The 22,885-nt window shown below is 46.1% G+C and overlaps 1 protein-coding gene across 7 annotated transcripts in view; it reads right to left on the bottom strand.

The window, feature by feature from the left end:
* Positions 1–22,885, bottom strand: part of KREMEN1 (kringle containing transmembrane protein 1) — a 93,438-nt gene that overhangs the window by 29,745 nt on the left and 40,808 nt on the right. For 2 of the 7 annotated variants that reach the window (XM_089894657.1, XM_089894658.1), the window contains exons 5-10: positions 16,828–16,981; positions 7,403–7,735; positions 6,391–6,552; positions 5,213–5,297; positions 3,438–3,594; positions 3,126–3,189 (exon numbers count right to left, since the gene is read on the bottom strand). In XM_089894657.1, the coding sequence (XP_089750783.1) occupies positions 3,157–3,189; positions 3,438–3,594; positions 5,213–5,297; positions 6,391–6,552; positions 7,403–7,735; positions 16,828–16,981 (924 nt within the window). In that variant the 3' untranslated portion in view covers positions 3,126–3,156. Of the gene's footprint in view, positions 1–5; positions 3,595–5,212; positions 5,298–6,390; positions 6,553–7,402; positions 7,736–16,827; positions 16,982–22,885 lie in introns of those variants that run through there. The other 5 variants (XM_089894659.1, XM_089894660.1, XM_089894661.1 and 2 more) reach the window with 5 other exon arrangements.

The following is a 22,885-nucleotide window of genomic DNA, read 5'->3' as shown; positions in this document are numbered from 1 at the left end:
ACAACAATGAGAATATTTATTTTCTCCAGACGGTAAAAATAACATTTTTCTCTCTTTTGTAAAAGTACCATTACATTCCATTTTCTTAAATAACAATCCTAAAAATATATATTAAATTGTATACAGTGCGTCACACTTCATCTTATATTTTAAAATACATGATGTTTCTATTTTATTCTCAAAGTTGTGTATTAAGAGCATATTTACAAATAAAGCCATGTCATCCAAAGTCAGGATCCCTGCGGGAAGGTGAGTCTGGATGTGGGCAGGTCCTGGCGCTGTGTGGACCCCTCGGCGGCAGCCCCCCAACCGTGTGCTCCTGAGGACACGTCCTTTCTGAAGCAGTAGATTGACCTCAGACTTTCCTCCACACCCCACTGCTGCCTCGTTAAATATGTTCAACTTGGCAAGATGGGAACCTTGGAAATGGGCCCCCTGGGGTCTGCAAACAGAGGGTGAGGCCCCATCCCCCGGGGCCAGCCAGCCTGAGGGGAGGCAGCTGGGCTGGAAGGTCTGAAAAACACCCTGGGCCAGGGTAGCTAAGCTGAGAGCCCTGGCCAGGAGGTAGAACAGTGAGGAGGGTAAACAAAGACACCAGAGGAAAACAATCAAAAGGTTAAACATTCCCAAGGTGGTAGCAAAAGCAGACATCAAACAGCAAGAAGAAGACTGGAAACCCAAGAGGGCAGCAGTTGACCGGGCTACAGAGTGGGGGCCACCAGGCTCTGCAGGAGGCCTGGGGTGCTCATCAGACAAGGGGATGGGACCTCGGAGGCCGTCCCCCTGTAAGTGCTAGGGAAGATGAAGTGCCAGGAAGCATGGGGGCTTGGTGACAGGCTGCATGCCCTGCTGGTGTCAGGATGACCTGGCCGGACACTGAGCAGGTCAGGCCACTCCTGCCTGGGGCTGATGATAGGCCATGCGGGTGGGGCCGTGCCCACCCATGGGTTCGGCCTAAGGGCCAGGACAGCTGTGCTTGCGAGTGCTTTGATCGTTGCGCTGCGGGTTTCTGGCCGGCTGGAGTCTTGAGCCAGAGCCCACACTTCAGAAGTTACAGCAACCTGGTTACCTCGCTCATGCCCAGAAAGGGGGCGGCTCACCCTTTTCTCAGGGTCACCCCTTTCCAGTCCCCTCCAACCCCCACCTTCTTGCCTCTAAAGTGGTTTCTTAGCAGATCAAGTGCTTCCTCCTTGGGTGCTCCTGGGTGTACATCTCCCCTCTTCTGGCCTCACAGGTTCCCCTCTTCTGGGATAATTTATGCCTCCAGTGTTTACTTAGCCACGGGGGGCCCTCTGGGGGATCACGCTTACAGAGGTCGGCCTGGGACAATTTATGGCCCTCTCCCCCCATGCTGTCCTGAGGCCGGTTTGGGATTCCCGGGGCTGCTCCAGGGATGGTAAGTGGGTCCCAGGGTGCTGGGCTGTGCCTGGGGTGGCAAGAAGGACAACACTGGGGTCACAGCCCTTCTGGGATCTCTGAAAAAGGGCTGCTCCAGGTGCTCAGACACACCGTGACCTGAAGTCACGAAATGTGAAGAGGGCAGGCGGGCCCACAGGATGCACCAAGGCCAGTGATCAGAGGGAGCCCATGGCTGCGAGCAACTGCCCCTGGCCGGGTGGACCCCTCCCGGGTGGGATTCCACATTCCCTCTGTGCTGCGCGGACCTATTCACAGCACAGGGCCCTCTGTGACTGCAGACACCTGACACTTGTGTTTGAGAGGAGATTCCATAAAGGCCAGGAATAGCTTGGAGGGGAGACTGCACACGTCAGTATATTCCGGTGGTCCTTGCACTCGGCAGGCCTGTCTCCAGACCCTGCTGACAGCTGCTTGGGGTAACCGCCCTTTCCAGATCAAAGCCTCACCCGGTGCCTGGGGCAGCGCCCCCGCTCTCCCGTGGACACGTGGCGTTTCCCCCTCCAAACGCCCCTGGCCCACGCTGCCAGCTCCCAGCATCTCTCCTGGTTGCTGGTGTCGCCTCCCAGCTGGCCCCACGTGGCCCTCTGTCTTTCTGGGAGCTGGGCGCAGACGCCTGCCGGTGTGGCAGACCCCTAGGGAAGGCCACAGCAGGCAGTAGCTCAGGGGTTCGGCGAGGGGGGCAAAGTGCCCCAAACACTTGGCACAACGAGGCCCAAGGCTCGAGTGCCTGCGGGAGAGCCACACTCCGACAGAGGCCAGGCCCGGCCTTCGGGGTCCCAGGTGCTTCTCCCGGCTGCTGTAGACGAGGCTGCTGTTGGACAGACGGCGGGGCTTCTGGACGGGATGGCACAGACTCCCACCGCCCGCGGCCGCTGCAGCTGCAGCTCTCAATCTTCGGAGGCCTTTCCTCAGTGGGGCTCCCGTTCCCACACCCTCCCTCCCCACTCTGCATGCCACTCTCTGCGGCTCCCCTCCCCTTCTGGGGGGCAGAGGGTGTGGGAGTAGGGACAAGAGGCCTCTCCTTCCCCACTGAGCCATTCCAAAGCCCACCCTGTCCCCATAAGAAGAGGCATGGAGGCCGCAGAGAGCACAGGCCATGGGAAATTTTTCATCCTCTTTTAAAATAAGGGACACTTAAAGGAGGGACTGCTGGCACCCTGTGTCACACGTTGCTTCCTGGATGCTCAACCATGTTTACACTCCCTGTTCTGAACTGAGAGTCAGCTTAGGAATCCCGAGACGGGACCTGGCTCAGGCTCCACAGGACGAGCAGCTTGGGGGAGAGGTCACCAAATCCAGCCTAACAAGGAGCTACTGAGCACCTAGAAAAGCTTTGGGTAAAGTCTACTGCATGAATAAATGAATGGATGTTTCCTATGACTACCCCTCAAACTTGTCTGCTAGTCACCAAGCTGCAGAAGAAGCCACAGAAAGAAGCCCATGGGTGAAGGTGTCAGGTTTGACATGACAGGCCCTTCCAGGCTGGAGGCGGCCCATTCTCTCCCGGAGCCCACGGAGCAAAGCCCCAGAGTCAGCACAGAGCGTGGGTTTCTGTCATGCTTTGCAGGGCCAACCCCCAGGACAGCCTCAGAACTCTCTCTGCCTAGCCTGTTCCAAACCATAAAGACCAGGAGAAAGCGATCTGTGTGGACAAAACTGAGAAGAAGCACTACCTACCCACTACCTGACAGTCGTCTAGAACGTACCTGAGCCCAGTGCTGGACACAACCATCTCTGTCATCTCAGCCCCACTGTCCCGACACCCTGTTCCTAGATCAGAGAGAGAGAGAGATGCAGGAGGCACGGACCGTGGGACCACGAGTCTCTCTCCTAAGTGCAGTGATGAAGCAGGTCGAATCCAGGCTATGCTGCCCCTGTGGCCGGTGCCCCAGAAGAGGCCAAGGGAGAGGCAGGAAGAGTCAGTCAAAGGAAACCACGGGAGAAGTGGTCCCCAGGGGCCTCGAGCTCAGAGGGATCTCACGTCCTGGGCACAGAGCGGGGAGGTTTTAGTCACTCACAAGAGGATTACGGTCATCTTGTTGACTCTGACCCTTGAGCTTCTTCTTAAAGATGGAAATCGAAGTAGAAGGCTTATAAAAAATGCTCCAGATTTCCCCCGACGTCCCTGGTTGACGACAGTCCCTAAGGTCCCCTAAGGCAGGAACACGATGGGATCTGTCGAACAAAAATAACTTAATTTTTCAAGTAGAATAGAACAAAGCGTCCGAAAGAACCTACCATCTCATGAGATACCTGCACCTATAAAATGGGACATTCGGTGAGGCGAGGCCTCAGGAAACCTCATAGCTGCCTTTAGAGACCCGAGGGACTGCCATCTGGATGACCTGCGCCCTGTGGGATGGCAGTGCAGTGGGGCAGGTTCCAGCTCAGTGTAATGAAGAACCTTCTAGCTGGAAGGATTATTCAAATCTGGAAAGGGCTGGCCTGAGAGATTATGAGTTTTCAAAATACTTCTTTCTTTTTAAGCAGAAGAACTCTTTTCAAATGACACTTATTCGGAAGCCCACCTAGCTAAACAGGATGAAGGCAAGCCTGCTCTTCTTGGACTGGGAACTGCCTTTCTGCCCACGCCTGCCCTGCCCCCATGCCAGCCACCAGCACTGCTTGACAGGGAAGCTGCAGAGGGGCTCCGTGTCAGATGAAAGTCAGACACGGGTTTTGGTGCCTCAGTGTGCGGTGAAGTGCTGGACCCTAGAGAGAGTGTCCTGCGCTCTCCCTGCTGTGGGGGACACGCAGACAGGACTGTGCCTGAGAGGCTTCCCCAGAATGTGTGAACTGGGACTTAAAAAAAAAAAAGAAAGAGAAACACAGATATAGAAGCCCAGTAGACAATAACAAGGACATTGTTTCCACTGAAAAATGTAAAGTGCAGGGTGGAAAGGCCTATGGGTGGTGCCAAAGAGGCCAAGGGCAGCCTTTACAGGGCAATGGAGGAGACGGCATTTAATGTACAAAGAAGTCTGGCAGAGAGCAAGCCAGAAGGTCAGGGAAAAGGTAGCTTTTACAGGACACCAATGCTCAGGAAGGCCTTGAAATGGAGAGAGCCCTTATGTTAATTATATCTCAGTAAAACTGAGAAAAAAGTTTTACTGAGGAAAAGAAAAGAAATGGAGAGAGCCTGGACTGAGAACCACAGGAAAGACAGAGCAGAGGGCTAAGAAAATTAGCACCCCCCTCTGTAGGCACACAAACATCAGTGCATGAACAATCACCCCTTTCCTGGAAGGCAGAACAGTTAAACCTGAACAGCGGAAGTAAGGGGAGGAAATATTTTTTTCCAAATTGGTTGGAACTGAAGGATGAAGTTTTTAAAAGCTTCTTAAATAATTGTTTTTAAATAATTATTAAGCAATAGTTAATAAAATGTCGGAATTCTCTTCCTAAGAATGTCTCACAGTTTCTAGAAGGCATCAGGAAATATGCCTGGTATTGTCCTAGGAAACTTTGCTCTTATGTAAAGATCTCTTCAGGGGGCCAGCACAAGCCAAAAAATGGAAATTGTCCTGTTTTATGCCCAGACTACTTCAATCCTCCTTGAAATCGTATCCTTTAGACCCAGGAGCACACACACAATCCCTCAAACCTAGTGAGATTTGTCCAGTTGTACATTTCACTCTACAGAGAATGAGGAATGTCTATGGCCTCACGCTGCCCAGCACTGAGCGCTTTGGAATCATGTTCTGATATTACGAGTGTTCTCAGACAACTGAAGCGTAGTAGAAAAGGAGCCCTGAGCCTTCCCCTCCTGGAGTCGGATGACTCTCATACTCACTTGAAAGTGATGTGCAGAAGCATCTTTGCTATGACGGCTGTGACCGTGAGGATAAGGAGCGTTGCCAGGCCATACACTGTCCATCCTGCAAGTGCAAAAGACAGGGGTGATCGGACTGTGTTGTGTGAGCTCACTTTTCAGAAGGAAGTCTGAGTGAGCCCTGGTGGCTCAGAGAAGCAGGCCTGGCTGAGGAGCTCCCTGCAGGTGGGGGTAGCCATGCAACGCAGCTCGAGCTGGGCTGGCCCGGAGTCCCAGACCTTCTGAGCACCTCGACTTGCTCTAGACTCCCTCCTGGAGAGAGGCAGGCAGTGTGGTCCAAAGCACACTCAACTTGGAGTTGAAAGGAGTGGTGCACATTCTGTCTCTACCACTGGAATCACTGTGCGACCACAGACGAATTACATAAACTCTCTGGGCCTCATTTCCTCATCTGAGGAATGGGATGTGTGACTTGTGAAATCCTACAGATACACAAACAATAGGATACACAGGAAGGGGCTCTCCTCCCTGACTTCCTACTGTGAGTCTTGCAGGGGAAAACCTCTAATCCAGGGAATTGCGAATGGTATCTGCAGCTCTACCAGCTTGTAAAGGCTCCAACTTCCTTGGCAGAAAAGAGAGAGTCACAGTCCATACCCGACCAAGTTAGCCAGCTTGAACCATAAGATCACCACCCTCTCTCCACCTGTCTCCTGCAGGACCTGCCTTCACAGCTCTGGTGACTATCTGACTCTTCTTTTGCTTTTTGTCTTTCTCCTTCCACGTGTCAGCCACAGGAGGGCAGGGATTTTGTGTGGTTCGCTGTACAATCCAGTGCCTAAGACAGAGCCTGACACCATTAAAGCAATTACACATCTTCCGAATGACTGAATAAACACAGCTCTGGCAACTGCTGATGCACTCAGAGAGCTACAACCTGGGGCCGCAGGAAACACTGGGTTAGCTGATTAATCACCACGTACTCAAGGCAGCCATGTTGGATGCTGGAGGTAAGGACTACGGAATCAAGCTAAAGAGAAAATGTCCCTCCAAGGCCAGGACAAACAGAGTCATGGAGCCAGGACCCCCAGCCCATCTCGGAAAGAGAAACACCTGAGAGAGCTCTGTTTCTGTAACCGCCAAGTGCACTACCCCCAAGCTCTGTGGCTCCCACCCCTTTGATGGTGTCTGGGAACTGCTACCTGGCACGGTCTGGGGTGGGTGGCTGGGGCTGGTGGTGATGACGTAGAGGACTTTGGAGGACCGGGCAGCGCTGACACTGAGGTTGGCCTGCTCCGTGAACACCTCAGCCAGCGTCTGGTTGGCAGTGGGCCTCTCCTGTGGCGGGTCTTCCTTGACGGCTGGAAGATCAAAAGGAATTAGCTGGGGGAAAGCTGGTGGAGACAACGAAGAGGAGGAGGCACTGGTCATGAAGAGAAGGCAGTTTTCTATGGTTCAGTGCTGGGGGCAATTCTTGGCCCTGCTGGCCCCAAAGCAGAACCTGCCAGGCTCTGGCTCCGAAGGAGCCATTTGACGTGTCTCTGCATGGATCCCTGAACGTGCTTTAGGGTTTTCCTGCCCTTGTGCCTCTGCAGCTATGGTCCCTCTGCCCCGAAGGCCCTCTTCCTTCCTATCTATCTGCCCCAATTCTACCTGTTCTTTCAGCCTGTCCCACCCGTGAGGAGGCCTCCTCCTCCTTCCTGTAGCCGCACACTGACTGAACTCTTCTTGAGGCCCTTGACGTCCAGAACAGAGACTAGGTCATGGACACCTGCTGTGTTCTCATGTGCGGGCAACGAGTTGTGCCTAGCACACGTGTGTTCACATTACAGGGGCAGGAGTGCAGCCCCATGTTAGGAGGGTCTGAGGATGTTAAACCAGGCTTTGGGGATTGGCTAGGATGTTCAGAGGTAGGAGGATGGAGCAAATGACCTCTCTGGAACCTTCCGATTCTGCCAATCTCAGCTCTTTCTTTTAGTTAGTCTTTTAACTCTCCCATGAAAACTGTCATGAGAACGACTAAGACAGCAGAACTCACAGGTGGCACCTCGTCTCTGTATCATGAAGTGGGTACAAGTTATAAAATAGGAGGCGGGAAAACCTGCAAGTTGAGTGGGCAGATCCTGACGTACAGTCCTTCTGGCAAGAAGCACCCGAGGTCCACACGTCACAATGAGGTTCAAGGGGAGCCCAAGGAGGCCGGGGTCTTACCTTGGTACAAGACAGCAAATCCCTGGGCCTGATTGACGCGATCAGAGAAGAAATACAAGATGACAAAGTCCAGAGAGATGTTAAAGGACAAAGGTGGGCGGTTCCTCCCGTTGAAACGGACCAGGACGCGGTGGGTGTAGCCGTCCAGCAGCTCCACCATGTCTGCGGAATCCCGGATGTCAAACAAGGCAAAGTTGAAGTAGATGTGGGAGGCTCCCGGGACCCGGATGGTCCAGTAGCAGACCCTCCCTGTGGCGTATGCGTCGGGAAAGTCGGGGGAATAGACCACGGAAGTCATGGCCGAGTAATTCCCACCACAGGCACCGACCAGAGCTGCAGGAGACAAAAGGATACCAGCCCTCAGGCTGGGGCTCGGCCACAGGGCTCACTTTTCAACCTGTTACAAACAAAACTTCCTAGCTGATGGGATCCAGTTTGGGATGTTGTTTTTTGTCTGCAAAACCAGACTGTCTCATGTTTCAGGATTGAATCACAGAATGAATCGCTTAAACCCTGAACAAATGACTGGAGGCTTTTTTTTTTTTTCCCCCAGGAGACCTTAAAGTTAGCACACAGCACAGCAGTGCGGCCCCGGCGGGGGCCAGGCTGGAGTCAGAGAGTCTGGGTTCGGAACCAGCTGGGCCATTGATCCCAGGGGCCATACTTCACATCCAGACCTCTAGCTTCTCACAGCTTTGAGAGTGGAGAGACCACCACCTACCTGCTCTTGTATCACATAAATGTGTGAGGACAGATGAGACAAAGCACATGAAAACACAGGACCTCTCTGCAGGGGGCACTGATGAGGTACGGTCGTAAAAAGCCGAGGGCATCCCAAGTACCTTAGGGGTGCGAGGTTCATTTGAGGGGCCACACTTGTTTTTCAAGTGGGAAACTGTGGCACAAGAAATGACTTTCTGCAGAGGGGAAGCTCACTGATCACTCTGCAGCAGCACATTTGATGTCTCTGGACTCCCAGTTCTGAGTGGCAGGTTCTGAGTGGCAGATACACTTCACTGTATCTTATGTGCTGAAGTGCAAATAAGATCCTGGAAATGAAAGTCCTCAAGAGGGAGGGTAGGGCCGGGATTTAAAAAGCAGGCTTTGGGGGAGTTCTGCTTCCCTTTAGGATGTAGAAAGCTGCTTTCATCCTAACAATGAGAAAAAGCTCAGAACTTTTCTTCAATGCATTAGAAAGCTGAGGTCTCAAGACAACCAAGGCAATTTAATTCTAAAAAGTAAGAAGCTCCTCTGAGGAGAGTCAGGCCACACAAAGTGTTTCATCGTTGACGGAGCACAAGAGGAAGAGGGGGTCGCCATGAAAGTAAGTAAGAAGAAAGCAGCTATAAAATTTTAACAAATTTCTAAAGGCTGAATGTGGGCTAGCCTCTCAGCCCAGGATGCCCGGGGACCCCAGACACAACAGGAGTCTGCACTCACTTGCAAGCAATTCTGTGCAGGCCTCCACCCAGGGCCCACGAGAATGACCAGGGTAGGGCAGGACACCAAAGGGTCCCCATTGGTGGTACCAGTGAGCAGAAGGTGATGGGTAGGAGGTGATGAGCCACTGCTGGGGGACAGGCCTGAAACCCTGCCCTCTTCCAGGACCCTCCTCTCAAAGGAAACAAAAGCCTTAAGCTGCAAGGGGAGGGGCAGCAAACCCTCCTGCTCCCAGGGCCAGCGTAGAAGCCCCTGGGGAGGGAGCAGGAGACTCTCTCGTTCCTGTCAAAGTAACCAGGCAAAGACTCATTGCTTCTGGGGGAAGAGCAGAGGCAAAAGCCATCAGCCCCTGGTTGCCTTGAGCCCCAGGATCCTGGACCAATGCCAAGCAGAGGTCTGCTACCCAATGGAGGGGCAGGAGACCCTCTTCTTCCCGGAAGCCCCCACAGATACAAGGCAGTGCTCGGCTGCCGGGAGAGGGGTATTTGGGGATGCTGGAAAGACCCCATCCCTGAGGCCCAGTGACACGACGTGTCTGAGATGGAGGATGGGGCAGGAGAACCAAGAACCCCCAACCACACCACGAGCACAGCGCCAAGTTACAAGCAGCAGAAGTCTACCATCAAGGGAGGGGAAAGGTCACAGGCAAGGAGGAACTGCTCAAAGTTGAGGGTGGAATGGGAACAATGAAAAAACCCCACTGGCATCCCAGGCTCCACACTGAGCACGAGGTAACAGCAGCCATCATGGGAGGAATCTGAAGGTTGACATGCACTGCAGGTGATGACAGGAACAGGGAAACCCAAACCCAGCTCGACCACTGATAGAAAGGCTCAATCAATCCCCACACCGAGCAGGCCTGCCCATTTCCAGGTGTAAATACACTTCCTCAGCCTCTACTATCCTTCTACGTATAGTGTACGGTATTCAATACAATATTACAACACACAAAACATAAAAGCAAGCAAGCAAGCAAGAAAGGAAAATAAAAGACACTGTCGGGACTTCCCTGGTGGTGCGATAGTTAAGAATCCGCCTGCCAATGCAGGGGACACGGGTTCAATCCCTGGTCCGGGAAGATCCCACATGCCGTGAAGCCCCCATGCACTACAGCTACTGAGCCTGCGCTCTAGAGCTTGCAAGCCACTACTGAGCCTGTGTGCCACAATCACTGAAGCCTGCGCGCCTAGAGCCTGTGCTCCGCAACAAGAGAAGCCAGCGCAATGAGAAGCCCACGCGCGGCAACGAAGACCCAAAGCAGCCAAAAATAAATTTATATTAAAAAAAAAAAGACACTGTCAAGAGATAAAACATCTGGTAATCATTTCACAATATATATACATATTGAGTGATTATGTTGTACACCTAAAACTAATACAGTGTTATATGTCAATTACATCTCAATTTTTAAAAAAGGAGATAAAACAATCCACAGAACCAGACTCAATAATGACCCAGACATTAGAACTACCAGACAGAAAATATCTAGGGGAAAAGATGGACAACATGCTTGAACAGATTGGAAATTTCAGCAGAGATATGGAAACTACAAAAAAGAGTCAGATGTAAATTCTAGAAATAAAACAAACAATATTAGAGATGAAGAATTCCTTTGATGGGCTTAGAAACAGATTACACACACTGAGAAAAGAATCAACACGCTTGAAAATAGGTCAGTAGAAATTATCCAAAGTGAAACACAGAGAAAAAAATAAATGAAAAAAGCAGAACAGAGCTTCCAACAGCTGGGGCACATATCAAACGGTCTAACAATATATAACTGGAGTCCCAGAAAGAGAAGAAAAAGAGAATAAGATAGGAGAAATAGTTGAAGAGATAATGGCTAAGAATGCTCCAAAGTTGATGAAAGGTTATTTAAGAATCTCAGCAATCTTCAGGCAAATAAAACAAAAATTAAAAAAACAAAGGAAATTCCCAGGAGGTCCAGTGGTTAGGACTCGGCACTTTCACTGTTGAGGGCCCAGGTTCGATCCCTGGTCCGGGAACAAAGATCCCACATGCCGTGTGGCATGGCCAAAAAAAAAAGAAGGTGAAATAAGGCTTTCTCAAACAAAAGCTGAGAGAAGCCATTGACAGCAGACCTGCATTAGAGAAAATGCTAAAGGAACTTCTTTAGGCCGAAAGAATATGATACCAGATGGCAAATAAGAACATGAAAAGATGTTCAACATCATTAGAAATTATGGAAATGCAAAGTAAAACCATGAGTTACCACGACACACACGACAGAATGGTTAACATTAAAAAAGAGACAATACAAAAGTACAGGTGAGGATGAGGAGCAACTGGAAATCTTATATCTTGTCAGCCAGAGTGCAAAATGGTATAACCACTTCAAAAAACAGCTGGCAGTATCTTATAAACGCTGAATATGCACTTAGTGTATGGCCCAGAAATGCTGTAACTCCTAGGTACTCACCCAAGAGAAATACAAACACACGCTCACACAAACACCTGTACATGTGTGTGTACAGCAGCTGTACAGCATCTTTATCATAGACTGATGTTTACCGATTGGTAAATGATGAATGAGCTGTGATACATTTGTACAAAGGCATGTTTCTTAGCAATAAAAAGGAACTACTGAAACAACACAAGTGAATCTCAAAAGTATTTTTCTAAGTGAAAGAAGCCAAACGCAAATGTTTAAGTACTGTATAATTCCATTTATATGACTTTGTTCAGAACACAAAACCATACAGATGGAACACGGGATCAGTGGCTGCTGAGGGCTGGGGGTGGTGACCACAAAGGGGCACAAGAGAGGTTTCTGAGGTGACAAAAATGTCCTATATTTCGACTGTGTACATATTTGTCGAATCTTACTGGACTATGCAACTAAAAGGGTGACTTTACTATACGTAATTTCACCTCAATAAACCTAAATTAAAAAAATAAAGATTCCTGGGTTCTAATCTTGACTTTACCATGTACTAACTACGAATTTGAGCAAGATACTTATCTTCTGTATACCTCAGTTTCCTCATCTATAAAATGAAATTAGTAGTAGTTTCTCCCTCATGAGGTTATAAGAATCAAAATGAGTTGATGCATGTAAAGTGTTTAGTATGAGATCTGGCACAGAGTACAAGCTCAGTTACGTGTTAGTTATTTTATTATTATTATTATTATTTGAAAAGAAAAAAGTGTCCAAGTTAAACTGATGTTTCAACAGCAAAGGCAGACAAACTCAGAAATTTCGGTTCCTAGATGCGTGCCATGCTGACAGTACATCCAATTCAGCAATTTTGAGAATAAGCACATGACATCTATGATGGATTATTAAAGTTCAGTGATAATTCAGGAAAAAAGGAAACTTACATTTCGGATATTAAGGAAACTTAAAACTTAAGAATATATTCAAGATCTTATTTTTTGAAGGGGACATTGACCTGACACACAACCTAGGATGTGTCTTTCAGTTCGTGCATGTCATTGTTTAATTGGAAGCATTTTTTCCCCTTCAGTGGCATATAAAATAATGTTGCATCTCACAACTGATGGCATCTTGGAATCTATGAAATACAATTACTAATACAGTCCCAGCTGTCAGATCCTACATGTCCTTAGGCCCTCAATCTTTTTCACCATTAATCTCCTCCCTTCCCACCAAAATGTAAGTTCCATGAGGGCAGGATCTCTATCTGTGGGACTCTGGGCAAGTTACTAAACTTTTATGAGCCTCAGTTTTCTTGTGGGGCAAGTAAAGTAACAGTACCTGCTTCACAGTATTATGAGAATTAAGGGAGAGAATGCCTGGGAAATGGATAGCACAGTGCCCTGTAAATATAGGTGCTCCACTAATGTTACCAAGTAAGACCCAACCTATATGACTCACTTCTCCCTTCAGTGCCTAGAAGCTGAGGGAGGCCAAGAGGGCTGCTTGGGCAGTCCCTGTGACCTGTTGCTGACGCCGGCCTATCTGATCTTCTGTTTGGTTCTGTTAATTCAGTACGTTTAACTCTGGGGGCAGCAGAGGCTCTGAAGCCTTCATCAGCGCCACTTTTACACAGAGAACACAACCTACTTCAGCAACCTCCCTAAGCTCATGAGAGCCTGCTGGAAAATCAGTCACAGAGCCTGTGACAAATCACTGGTTGTGGCAACAAATACTGAGCAGACAGCTTCCGCCCGCTGCCTGAGTAGTCTCTCTCCCGAGGTGGTTGTTCTGAGACACAGAGACTGAAACCTGGTCCCTTTCTCACATCTAACTCTCCTCCAATCTCTTAGGAGAGGCACCTTTGCCCTCCCAAATTACGGGATAGTCTGCAGTCACCATCTCTGAAATGCTCAGCCTCATCCACTGGATCATAAGGATCTCCATGAGGCAGTACTTAAGCTCTTTAAACTATTTTACTCCTAACAGATGAAACTTTACAGATTATTTCTACAGTGCTGCATTTTGTACCTTTCTTTACAAAGCTGTGGGGTATGAATTATGAGTTGGCTGCTGTCAGGGGCCCCTGCCAGTCAACACACATCGGGGCCTCTGAAGACTGGAATAGGCAGCCTCTCAGTGCCATTCTTTTTAGTCCTCGAGGGCATGGAAGCCAGAGGGGGCAGTTAGAGACCTGCGGAAGGGGCCAGTTTGATCATAATCTGAACAACCGGGCAAACTTTGTTCACATACTTTTTGTTTTTTTTGCGGTACATAGGCCTCTCACTGTTGTGGCCTCTCCCATTGCGGAGCACAGGCTCTGGACGTGCAGGCTCAGCGGCCATGGCTCACGGGCCTAGCCGCTCCGCGGCATGTGGGATCTTCCCAGACCGGGGCACGAACCCGTGTCCTCTGCATTGGCAGGCGGACTCTCAACCACTGTGCCACCAGGGGAGCCCTGTTCACATACTTTTAAAGCATTAAACTGGATCTGGTATTATGATCTATTTTGTTATTGTTAATAAAAGGGATTTTTAGCTGCTGAAAATAGAAAAATAAAAAACTGTGGCAAACCTGAGTTTGAATCCTGACTCTGGCACTTATTAGCTTGGACAAATTATTTAATCTTTTGATCCACAGCTTCCTTATCAACTGGGCTGTTGCAAGGATTAAATAACAAAATAAACAAGTGCCCCAGCATCAAGTCTAGCATGAAGCAAGCACTCAATAGAGAGCAATTATTTTCATCATAATTAATTTGTCTTAGGGCACTTTTGTGTGAGGCCCAGTGCTAACTCCTAGATATATTTCTAGTACCAAAGATGATACTTGGTACAAAAATGACTGACTTTAAACCAAATTATTTCCATTTGACGCTCCAGTAGAGGCACTGTGCAAATAAAACATAATTTATCTGCCACACTGAAGATACCCAATAAAAATGTGCTAAATGAATGAAAGAGTATCATAAAAACTACACTTATTTTTATTGATATGAAATTCACCATTTTAACCATTTAAAGGAGTACAGTTCAGTGGTATTTAGTTCTGTCACAATGTTGTGCATCCACTGCTACTATCCAATTCCAGGATATTTTCATTACCCCAAAAAGAAAACCCATACCTCTTAAGCAATCATTTCTCATTCCTCCCCTTTCCCCAGCCCTTGGCAACCATTAATCTGTTTTTTGTCTGTATGGATTTGCCTATTCTGGACATTTCTTATCAATGGAATCATTAAACATGCGCCCCGTGCGTCTGGTTTCTTTCACCGAGCATCATGTTTTCAAGGTTCCTCATGTTGTGGCAGGGGTCAGTAATTCATTTCTTTTTGGGGCTAAATAATATTCCATTGTATGGACACACCACATTCTGTTCATCCATTTGTCAGTTGATGGACATCTGGGTTGTTGCTACTTTTTGGCTGTTACGAATAATGCTGCTATGAACATTCATGTGCAAGCTTTTGTGTGAACATATGTTTTCAGCTCTCTCGGGTATATTCTTAGGAGTGGAATTACTGGGTCATAAGATGATTCTGTTTCACGTTTTGAGGAACTGCCAGACTGCTTCAAAGGAGCTGCACCATTAACATTTATACCAACAACGTACAGGGTTTCAATTTCTCCATATTCTCACCAACACTTATTTTTCATTTAAAAAAATTAACACTATATTCTGTTTAAAGTAGAAAAACAGGTAGTGAACCCACACACCCTGCTTCTGTTTACTGTCTATGCCCACGGCTTGTTGGTGGTGTGAGTCCTGGCAAGTTATTTATCCCCTCCACAACCTAGGACTCTCTTCCTCTCCACAACCTAGGACTCTCTTCCGTAAAATGAGAGGGATAATAATGCCTTCCTCAGATGGCTGCCAGGAGGGCCCAACGTGACAATTCTTATAAAGCCTTACATACTAGGGACTCAGTATTTTTCTCCTTATTTTTTTTACTTAAGAGTATACCAGGCACTCTGTAAGGTCAGCCAACATACTCTCCTGGGTTGGGGTGTTGAGGCAGAGGATTTTATAACAATGAACTCTGGAGATGAAAGGCTAAATGGACGTGCAGCACATATTATTTGCCAACCATTCTCCCTTAAACATTAGCTGAGGTGCAGCCTTTAACAGAGGTACTAACACTGAGCAAAACAGGATGTATAGGAAGCCACTGGCAGTCTCCAATGGGCACACAACTAAAAAGACCAAAAATTAACCACGTGAGTTCTGCTCGCCAATCCTCCCGCTGTCCTCCCCCCACAAAAAAACACATTTTTGACAGTGTCTAAGCTGTAACCTGCGAAAGCATCAGTTATAAACTCGGGCTGGGTTTTACAGACACCATACGTAGTGGCTGAATCATGTCCTCCAAAAAGATATGTTTAAGTCCTAATGCCTGGTGTCTGTGTTGGTGACCTTATTTGAAAACAGGGTCTTTACACATGTTATCAAGTTAACTGAGGCTGTACTAGATTAGGGTAGGCCTAATCCAATGACTAGTGTCCTTGTAAGGAGGCACAGAGGGAAGTCAGTCACGTAAAGAAGACAGAGACCGGAGTGATGCAGCTACAAGTCAAAGAATGCCGAAGACTGCCAGCAATGACCGGATAGTAGGAAGAGGCAAAGGAAGATTCTTCCCTGGAGCCTTCATAGGGAACATGGCCCTGACAACGCCTTGATTTTGGACTTCTAGGCTCCCAAACTATGAGAGAAGAAATTTCTGTTGTTTGAAGCCACCCAGTTGGTGATAATTTGCTATGGCAGCAGCCCCAGGACACTGACGCACCATATGACATTCTGGCTTAAAACTGAGCCACTCAGCCTAGTCAAGATGTCAGCATCTAATCTAGCCTGGGGACTAACAACACTGTAGACTCTACAGTGTATCTCAGTAAGCTCAAGCCTTTCCCTTCGTCTGCCTCATCTGTGACTATCTCCTTTCTGCCATCTTAAAATCTGGCGCTGCACTGGTACGAGGGCGCTTGCAAAGTCTCATTACCACCGCGTAGATGTGGGTGGATTACGGGGGATCAAGTGGGCCAGCAGTTGAAGAGGTCAAGGTCCCAGGCCATACCCCGTTTAGATGCTCTGCCCTGGCCAGCATCTCACGGAGTGGCGGGTCAGGGAGGAGACGGGTGGGTCAGGGCACACTCAGTACCAGGCCTGGAAAGACAACTCGAAGCTTTGCATCTCTTCTCTGCTCTATCACAGTAAGATATAAATCTCAGATGCCTCAGAAAACACTAAAAGGGCTTGCAAATTACATTAAACAAGAGGATCTTAAAGCTGATACTGAACCATTACATCAGTGTCCCTATTATCTTTTCTAGGTTGTCTGAGCATCTCACAATAGGCCAGGGCACAACTGTAAGTAATTACTTGTTAAACGTCTGTGCTCCCTTCTAGAGTCTTCTGGTTCAGTGCTGTATCCCCAGGGTCTGGTCAGTGCCTGCCTGGCTTGCAGTAGGTGCTTAATAAGTATTGCCAAGTGAATGAATGGATAACGGGGAGGGAGGAAGCAGGGGCAGGCTGGTTCCCCTGGCCCAGGGTTCCCGTGCCTTGGACAGTGCCAGGCACAGGGCATACTCACTGTCAAAGACGATGATCCTGCCATCGCCCCCACAGGGCTGGGTGTGATCCCCGAAGCAGACGCTGTTGCACTCAGTACTGGCTGCCTCCCCGTACTTCCAGTAATCAGGACTGTTTCCACAGAAGCAAGCATAGCCTGACTCCATCCCGGCAAACTGCCACGACAGAGAAGCAGCACTTGGTAAGCGTCAGTCAGGGGTGTCGGTGGCCTGAAGGAGCCTGGCAGGTTTGGCCCCCAGCAAGCAAGCACTTCGTCTTCCCAGCCCATGTTCCCCAGGGACCTCTGCCTCATCCCACCCTCACCACACTTCATTACATGTAGACTGGTAACTACACACCACCACGGTGCTTCCCCTTCAGTAAGCATCCCTTATTAATGTTTGCATTTCTACTGTATTTAAGTAAGTTAAAGGCAGGGGGGAATCTCATTAACTTGAAACATTAATAATAATAACAGCTAAACATTTTATTGAATGTTTACTATGTGCCAGGTGGTAAATGTTTTAAAGTTAGTAGTCACAGAAAACTTACTCTAGGCCCCATTTAACATTTTTATTTTTTATATTACCATACAGTACGACTATTTATATGGTACACAGTCCTATGAATTTTAACCTATGTATAGATTTGTACACCCACCACTACAATCAGGATACAGAATAGGTGCATCACCCCAGGAACCTTCCTTGTGCTATCGCTTTATATGATAGTTCTCCCTCTAGAACCCCTGGCAACCACTAATTAGTTTTCTACACTATAGTTTTATCTTTTCGAGTATGTCATACACTATAGACTGAATGCCCGTGTCCCCCCCGACCCCCGAAATTTATATGTTGAAAGCTAATTCCCAATGTGATGGTACTTAGTGGTGAGACCTCTGGGAAGTGAGGGCTTGCTCTCATGAATGGGGTTAGAGCCTTTATAAAAGAGACCCCCTTGCCCCTTCTGCCATGCGAGGACACAGTGAGAAGATGGCCATCTATGAACCAGGAAACGGGCCATCACCAGACACCAAATCTGCCAAAGCCTTGATCTTGGACTTCTCAGCCTTTAGAACCATGAGAAATAAATGCTTGGTTTAAGCCAACCATTTTGCAACAGCAGCCAGAATGGACTAAGACACTGTATACTGTACATGGAATCATATAGTATGTTATGTTTTGAGAGTGGCTTCTTTCACTCAGCATAATGTCTCTGAGGTTCATCCAAATTGACGCATGTATTTTATAATTTGCTGAGCAGTAGTCTGTTGTACGAATGTACCACAGTTTGTTAATCCATTGGGTTGTTTTTAGTTTTTCATAATTATAAAATAGAGCTGCTATAAACATTTGTATAGATTTTTGTGTGAACATAAGTTTTCCTTTCTCTAGGGTAAATACCTAGAAATGAGATTTCTGGGTTGTAATTTCTCTACAACCTCACTAACACTTGCTTTTGTCGTTTAAAAAAAATTACAGCTGTCCTAGGTTATTTATTATATGAAGTGGTATCTGATTGGTTTTGATTTGCATTTCCCTAAAGACTAGTAATATTCAGCATCTTTTCATGTGCTTACTGGCCATTTGTACATCTTCTATGGAGAAATGTCTATTCAAATCCTTTGCTCATCAGGGCTTCCCTGGTGGCACAGGGGTTAAGAATCCACCTGCCAATGCAGGGGACAAGGGTTTGAGCCTTGGTCTGGGAAGATCCCACATGCCTGGAGCAACTAAGCCCGTGAGCCACAACTACTGAGCCTGCACTCTACAGCCTGTGAGCCACAACTACTGAGCCCGTGTGCCACAACTACTGAAGCCTGCGTGCCTAGAGCCCATGCTCCACAACACGAGAAGCCACCACAATAAGAAGCCTGTGCACCGCAACGAAGAGTAGCCCCCGCTAGCCACAACTATGCCGTGGAGCAACTAAGCCCATGCACCACAACTACTGAGCCTGCACTCTACAGCCTGAGACCCACAACTACTGAGCCCGCATGCCACAACTACTGAAGTCCGCGTGCCTAAAGCCCATGCTCCACAACAAGAGAAGCCACCGCAATGAGAAGCCTGTGCACCGGCAACAAAGAGTAGCCCCCCGTTAGCCACAACTAGAGAAAGCCCATGTGCAGCAACAAAGACCCAATGCAGCCAAAAATAAATAAATATTAAAAAAAAAAAATCTACAGATCGTTTGCTCATTTTTTAGCTGGGTTGCTTGTCTTTTTATTGTCACATTGTAAGAGTTCTTTATATATTCTGAGCATTAGATTTTTATTCAGATATATGTTTTGCAAATATTTTCTCTATTCTGTGAGTTGCTTTTTCACTTTCTTAATAGTGTCCCTGATACACAGACGTTTTAAATTTTGATGAAGTCCAATTTACCTATTTTTTCTTTGTTTGTTTGTGCTTTTGGTATCATAACTAAAAAAACCACTGCCTAATCCAAGGCCATGTATATTTGTACCCATACTTCTTTCTAAACTTTTATAGTTTTAGCTATTACATGTAGGCCTGTGATCCATTTTTAATTAATTTTCATATGTAATATGAGGTAGGGGTCCAAATTCATTCTTTTTCCATGTGGATATCCAGTTATCCCAGCACTATTTGTTGAAAAGACTATTCTTTCCCTATTGAATGATATGGCACCCTTGTCAAATATCAATTAGCCTTGGGACTTCCCTGGTGGCCCAGTGGTTAAGACTTTGCCTTCCAATGCAGGGGATGTGGGTTCGATCCCTGTTCAGGGAGCTAAGATCCCACATGCCTCAGGGCCAAAAAACCAAAACATAAAACAGAAGCAATATTGTAACAAACTTAATAAAGACTTTAAAAAAATGGTCCACATAAAAAAAAACTTAAAAAAAAATCAATTGGCCTTAAATAAATGTATGGGTTTATCTCTGGACTCTAAATTCTATTCCATTGGCTTATATGTCCATCTTTATGTCAGTACTATAGCTATTTTTTCAGTAGTATAATTTGAAGTTATGATGTGATGTAAGGACAGGGGTTCCTGTTTTTCATAAAGAGCTCCAGTTCTCCAGAACCATTTGTTGAAAGACTATCCTCTCTCCCACTGAATTACCTTGGCATCTCTGTTGAAAATCAATTGTCCATCTAAGTGCAGGTCTATTTCTGGACTCTCTATCCAGTTCCATTGATCTATAACAAAGGTTGGAAAACTCCTTCTATAAAAGGTCATACAGTAAATGTTTTCAGCTTTGTGGGTCACACTGTCTCTTCTCAATGACTAAACATGAAAGCAGGCCTGGACAATATATACAGGAATGGGTGTGGCTGTGTGTCAATAAAACTTTTTTTTTTTTTTTTACAGAAATATGTGGGTGGTAGGATTTGGCCCACACGCCAAATCTGACTCATGATCTATGTGACTATTTGTATGCCAATAGTACTGTCTTGATTACTGTAGCTTTACAGAAAGTCTTGAGATCATGCAGGGCAAGTCCTCCTAGGATGATCTCTTTAAAAATTATTTTGATTATTCTAAGTTCTTTGCCTTTCCATATAAATTCTAGGATCAGCTTGTCAATTTAAAAAATCTGGTATGATTTTGATTAGGATTGTATTGAATCTATAGATCAATTTGGGGAAAACTGACATTATAACAATATTGAGCCTTCTGATCTATGAACAATGTCTATGTCTCCATTCATTTAGATCGTCTTTAATTTTCCCTTGCCATGTAGCATTCAGTGTATAGGTCTTCAATATCCTTTGTTAAACTTATTTCTGTTATTTATGCTACTGTAAATGGCATTTAAATTTTTGTTTTAATTTTTAAAATAAAACTTTAATTAAAAATTATTTTTAAAATTAATTTTTAAATTGAAAATTTATATTTAATTGTTCACTTTTAGTATATAGAAATGCAACTAATTTTTGTATATGACCTTATAAACTGCAACCCTGCTAAATCTACTTATTAGTTCTAATAGCTTTTTCATAGATTCCTTATGTCTACATACATGATCATCTTGTCCATAAATAAAGAAAATTTTACTTCTCCCTTTCCAACCTACATGCCTTTTGTTTACTTTTCTTTCCTTATTTTATTGGAAAGGACCTCCAGTACAATGCTGATCAGAAGAAGTGGCAGTGGGCCTCACTGTTTGTTCCTGATCGTACATGTAAAGCACTGAACCTTTCAGCACTGAACATAAATTTAGCTTTAGCGTTTTTGGTAGATGCTCGTAATCAAATTGAGGAAGTTCCCTTCTCTTCCTAGTTTGCTTATGACTTTTCTCATTAATGGGTGTTGTGTTTTCTCAAATACTTATGCTGTATTTTCATTTTGAAATAATTCCAAACCTACAGAAAAATTGCAAGAATAATACAAAGAACTGCCCTTTCCCTCTCACCTAGAGACCCACATTCAAGTTGGCAACTGCCTTTGTAGAAAAAAAACTGCCTTTGTAGAAAAGGATCCAATCCAGCATCACAGACATACTTAGCTGTTGGGTCTCCTCAGTCTCCTTCAATCTGGAATAGCTGCAGGCCTTCCTTGACCTTTGTGACCTTAACATTTCTGAAGAATAAAGGCTATTTTGTAGAATGTCCCTCGTTTCAGATTTACCTAGTGTTTCATGCTTATATTCATATTACGCATTTTTGGCAGACAATCACCAAAGTGATGTTATGCTCTTGACAGGTCAGGTGAGACACAATGTCTAGTGGTCCCATCACTGGTGATACTAACTTTGATCACCTGCATATGGTAGTGCACGCCAGTTTTCTTCACTGTAGAGTTACTTGTTTTCCCTTTATGGTAGTATTTTGTGGGGAGATCTCTGAAGCTATATAAATATCCTATTCCTCACGCAACTTTCACTCACTAGTAAAACTTTTACTCACCATCCATGAGGATGTGGAATATTTACATACCTTGATATTTGTTCTCTGAATCAATTATTACTATGATGGTGGCCAAATGGTGAATTTTCTAATTCCATCATTTCTTCTACATTTATTAGTTGGCATTCTCCTGTAAGGAAATGCTTTTCTTCTCATTTATTTGTTCACTTTTTTTTTTAACATCTTTATTGGAGTATAATTGCTTTACCATGGTGTGTTAGTTTCTGCTCTATAACAAAGTGAATCAGCTATACATATATCCCCATATCTCCTCCCTCTTGCATCTCCTTCCCACCCTCCCTATCCCACCCCTCTAGGTGGTCACAAAGCACCAAGCTGATCTCCCTGTGCTATGTGGCTGCTTCCCACTAGCTATCTATTTTACATTTGGTAGTATTCAGTTATTTTTTTTACATCAGCGTGAATTTGCAGATTCTTATTTTATTTAATGGAGTATATTTATTATCCTTATTATTTGTTTTGAAGCTCAAATTATGTTAGATTTAGCCAGTGGGAGTCCCTCCAAGTGGGTTCCTGTGTCCTTTTGACAAGTCCCTCACATTCCTTACTTTCTTGTACAAGATGTTTCAGGATCATCTTGTGCTTTCTCAGAAAAAAAAACCCAACAACCTTATCTTGCGATTTCTCTAGAATCAGCAATTTTCTCCAAGGAGTCCTAGTTCTTTTTAATGGAGAACAGTATTTATAAACGAAGATATGAGTGCTAAATGTGACCTTTACTACCAGTGTGGCACTGTTCCCAGGCCTTTTCAGTGGACAGACCTAGGAAATATACATGTATATACATACATACATATACACACACACTTTTATAGTTAAATTTACTTCTCTATATATATGTATCAGAAACCATGCACTATACTAATAACTTCAATCCCTGTCCAACACTATAGACTTCATTCCAGTTTTCCCTGGCTTTCTTCTCTAATAATGAGAAACCTGGCTCCCATTATCCTCAATATAGTTACTTATACGCTCAATCTTTTGCAAGCAACCAATCGCTTGATCACGTTGGGCTAACTGCCTTGCTCAGCTACCTGCCCCACAGAGACCCTGAACCCTGCCAGTCTATTCTCCTCGCTTGGGCCTGATTAATGATCTTTTGACTGAAAAAGGAAGGAAGGAGGAAGGAAGGAAGGAAGGAAGGGAGGGAGGGAGGGAGGGAGGGAGGGAGGGAGG

This window comes from Delphinapterus leucas, chromosome 14 (assembly GCF_059928025.1).
Source record: "Delphinapterus leucas isolate spDelLeu-1000000601 "Yukka" chromosome 14, BTC_Dleu_Yukka2, whole genome shotgun sequence".
Classification (NCBI taxonomy): Eukaryota; Metazoa; Chordata; class Mammalia; order Artiodactyla; family Monodontidae; genus Delphinapterus; species Delphinapterus leucas.
The sequence above is the reverse complement of the archived record's forward strand: the minus strand, read 5'-3'. Positions and strand labels throughout refer to the sequence as shown.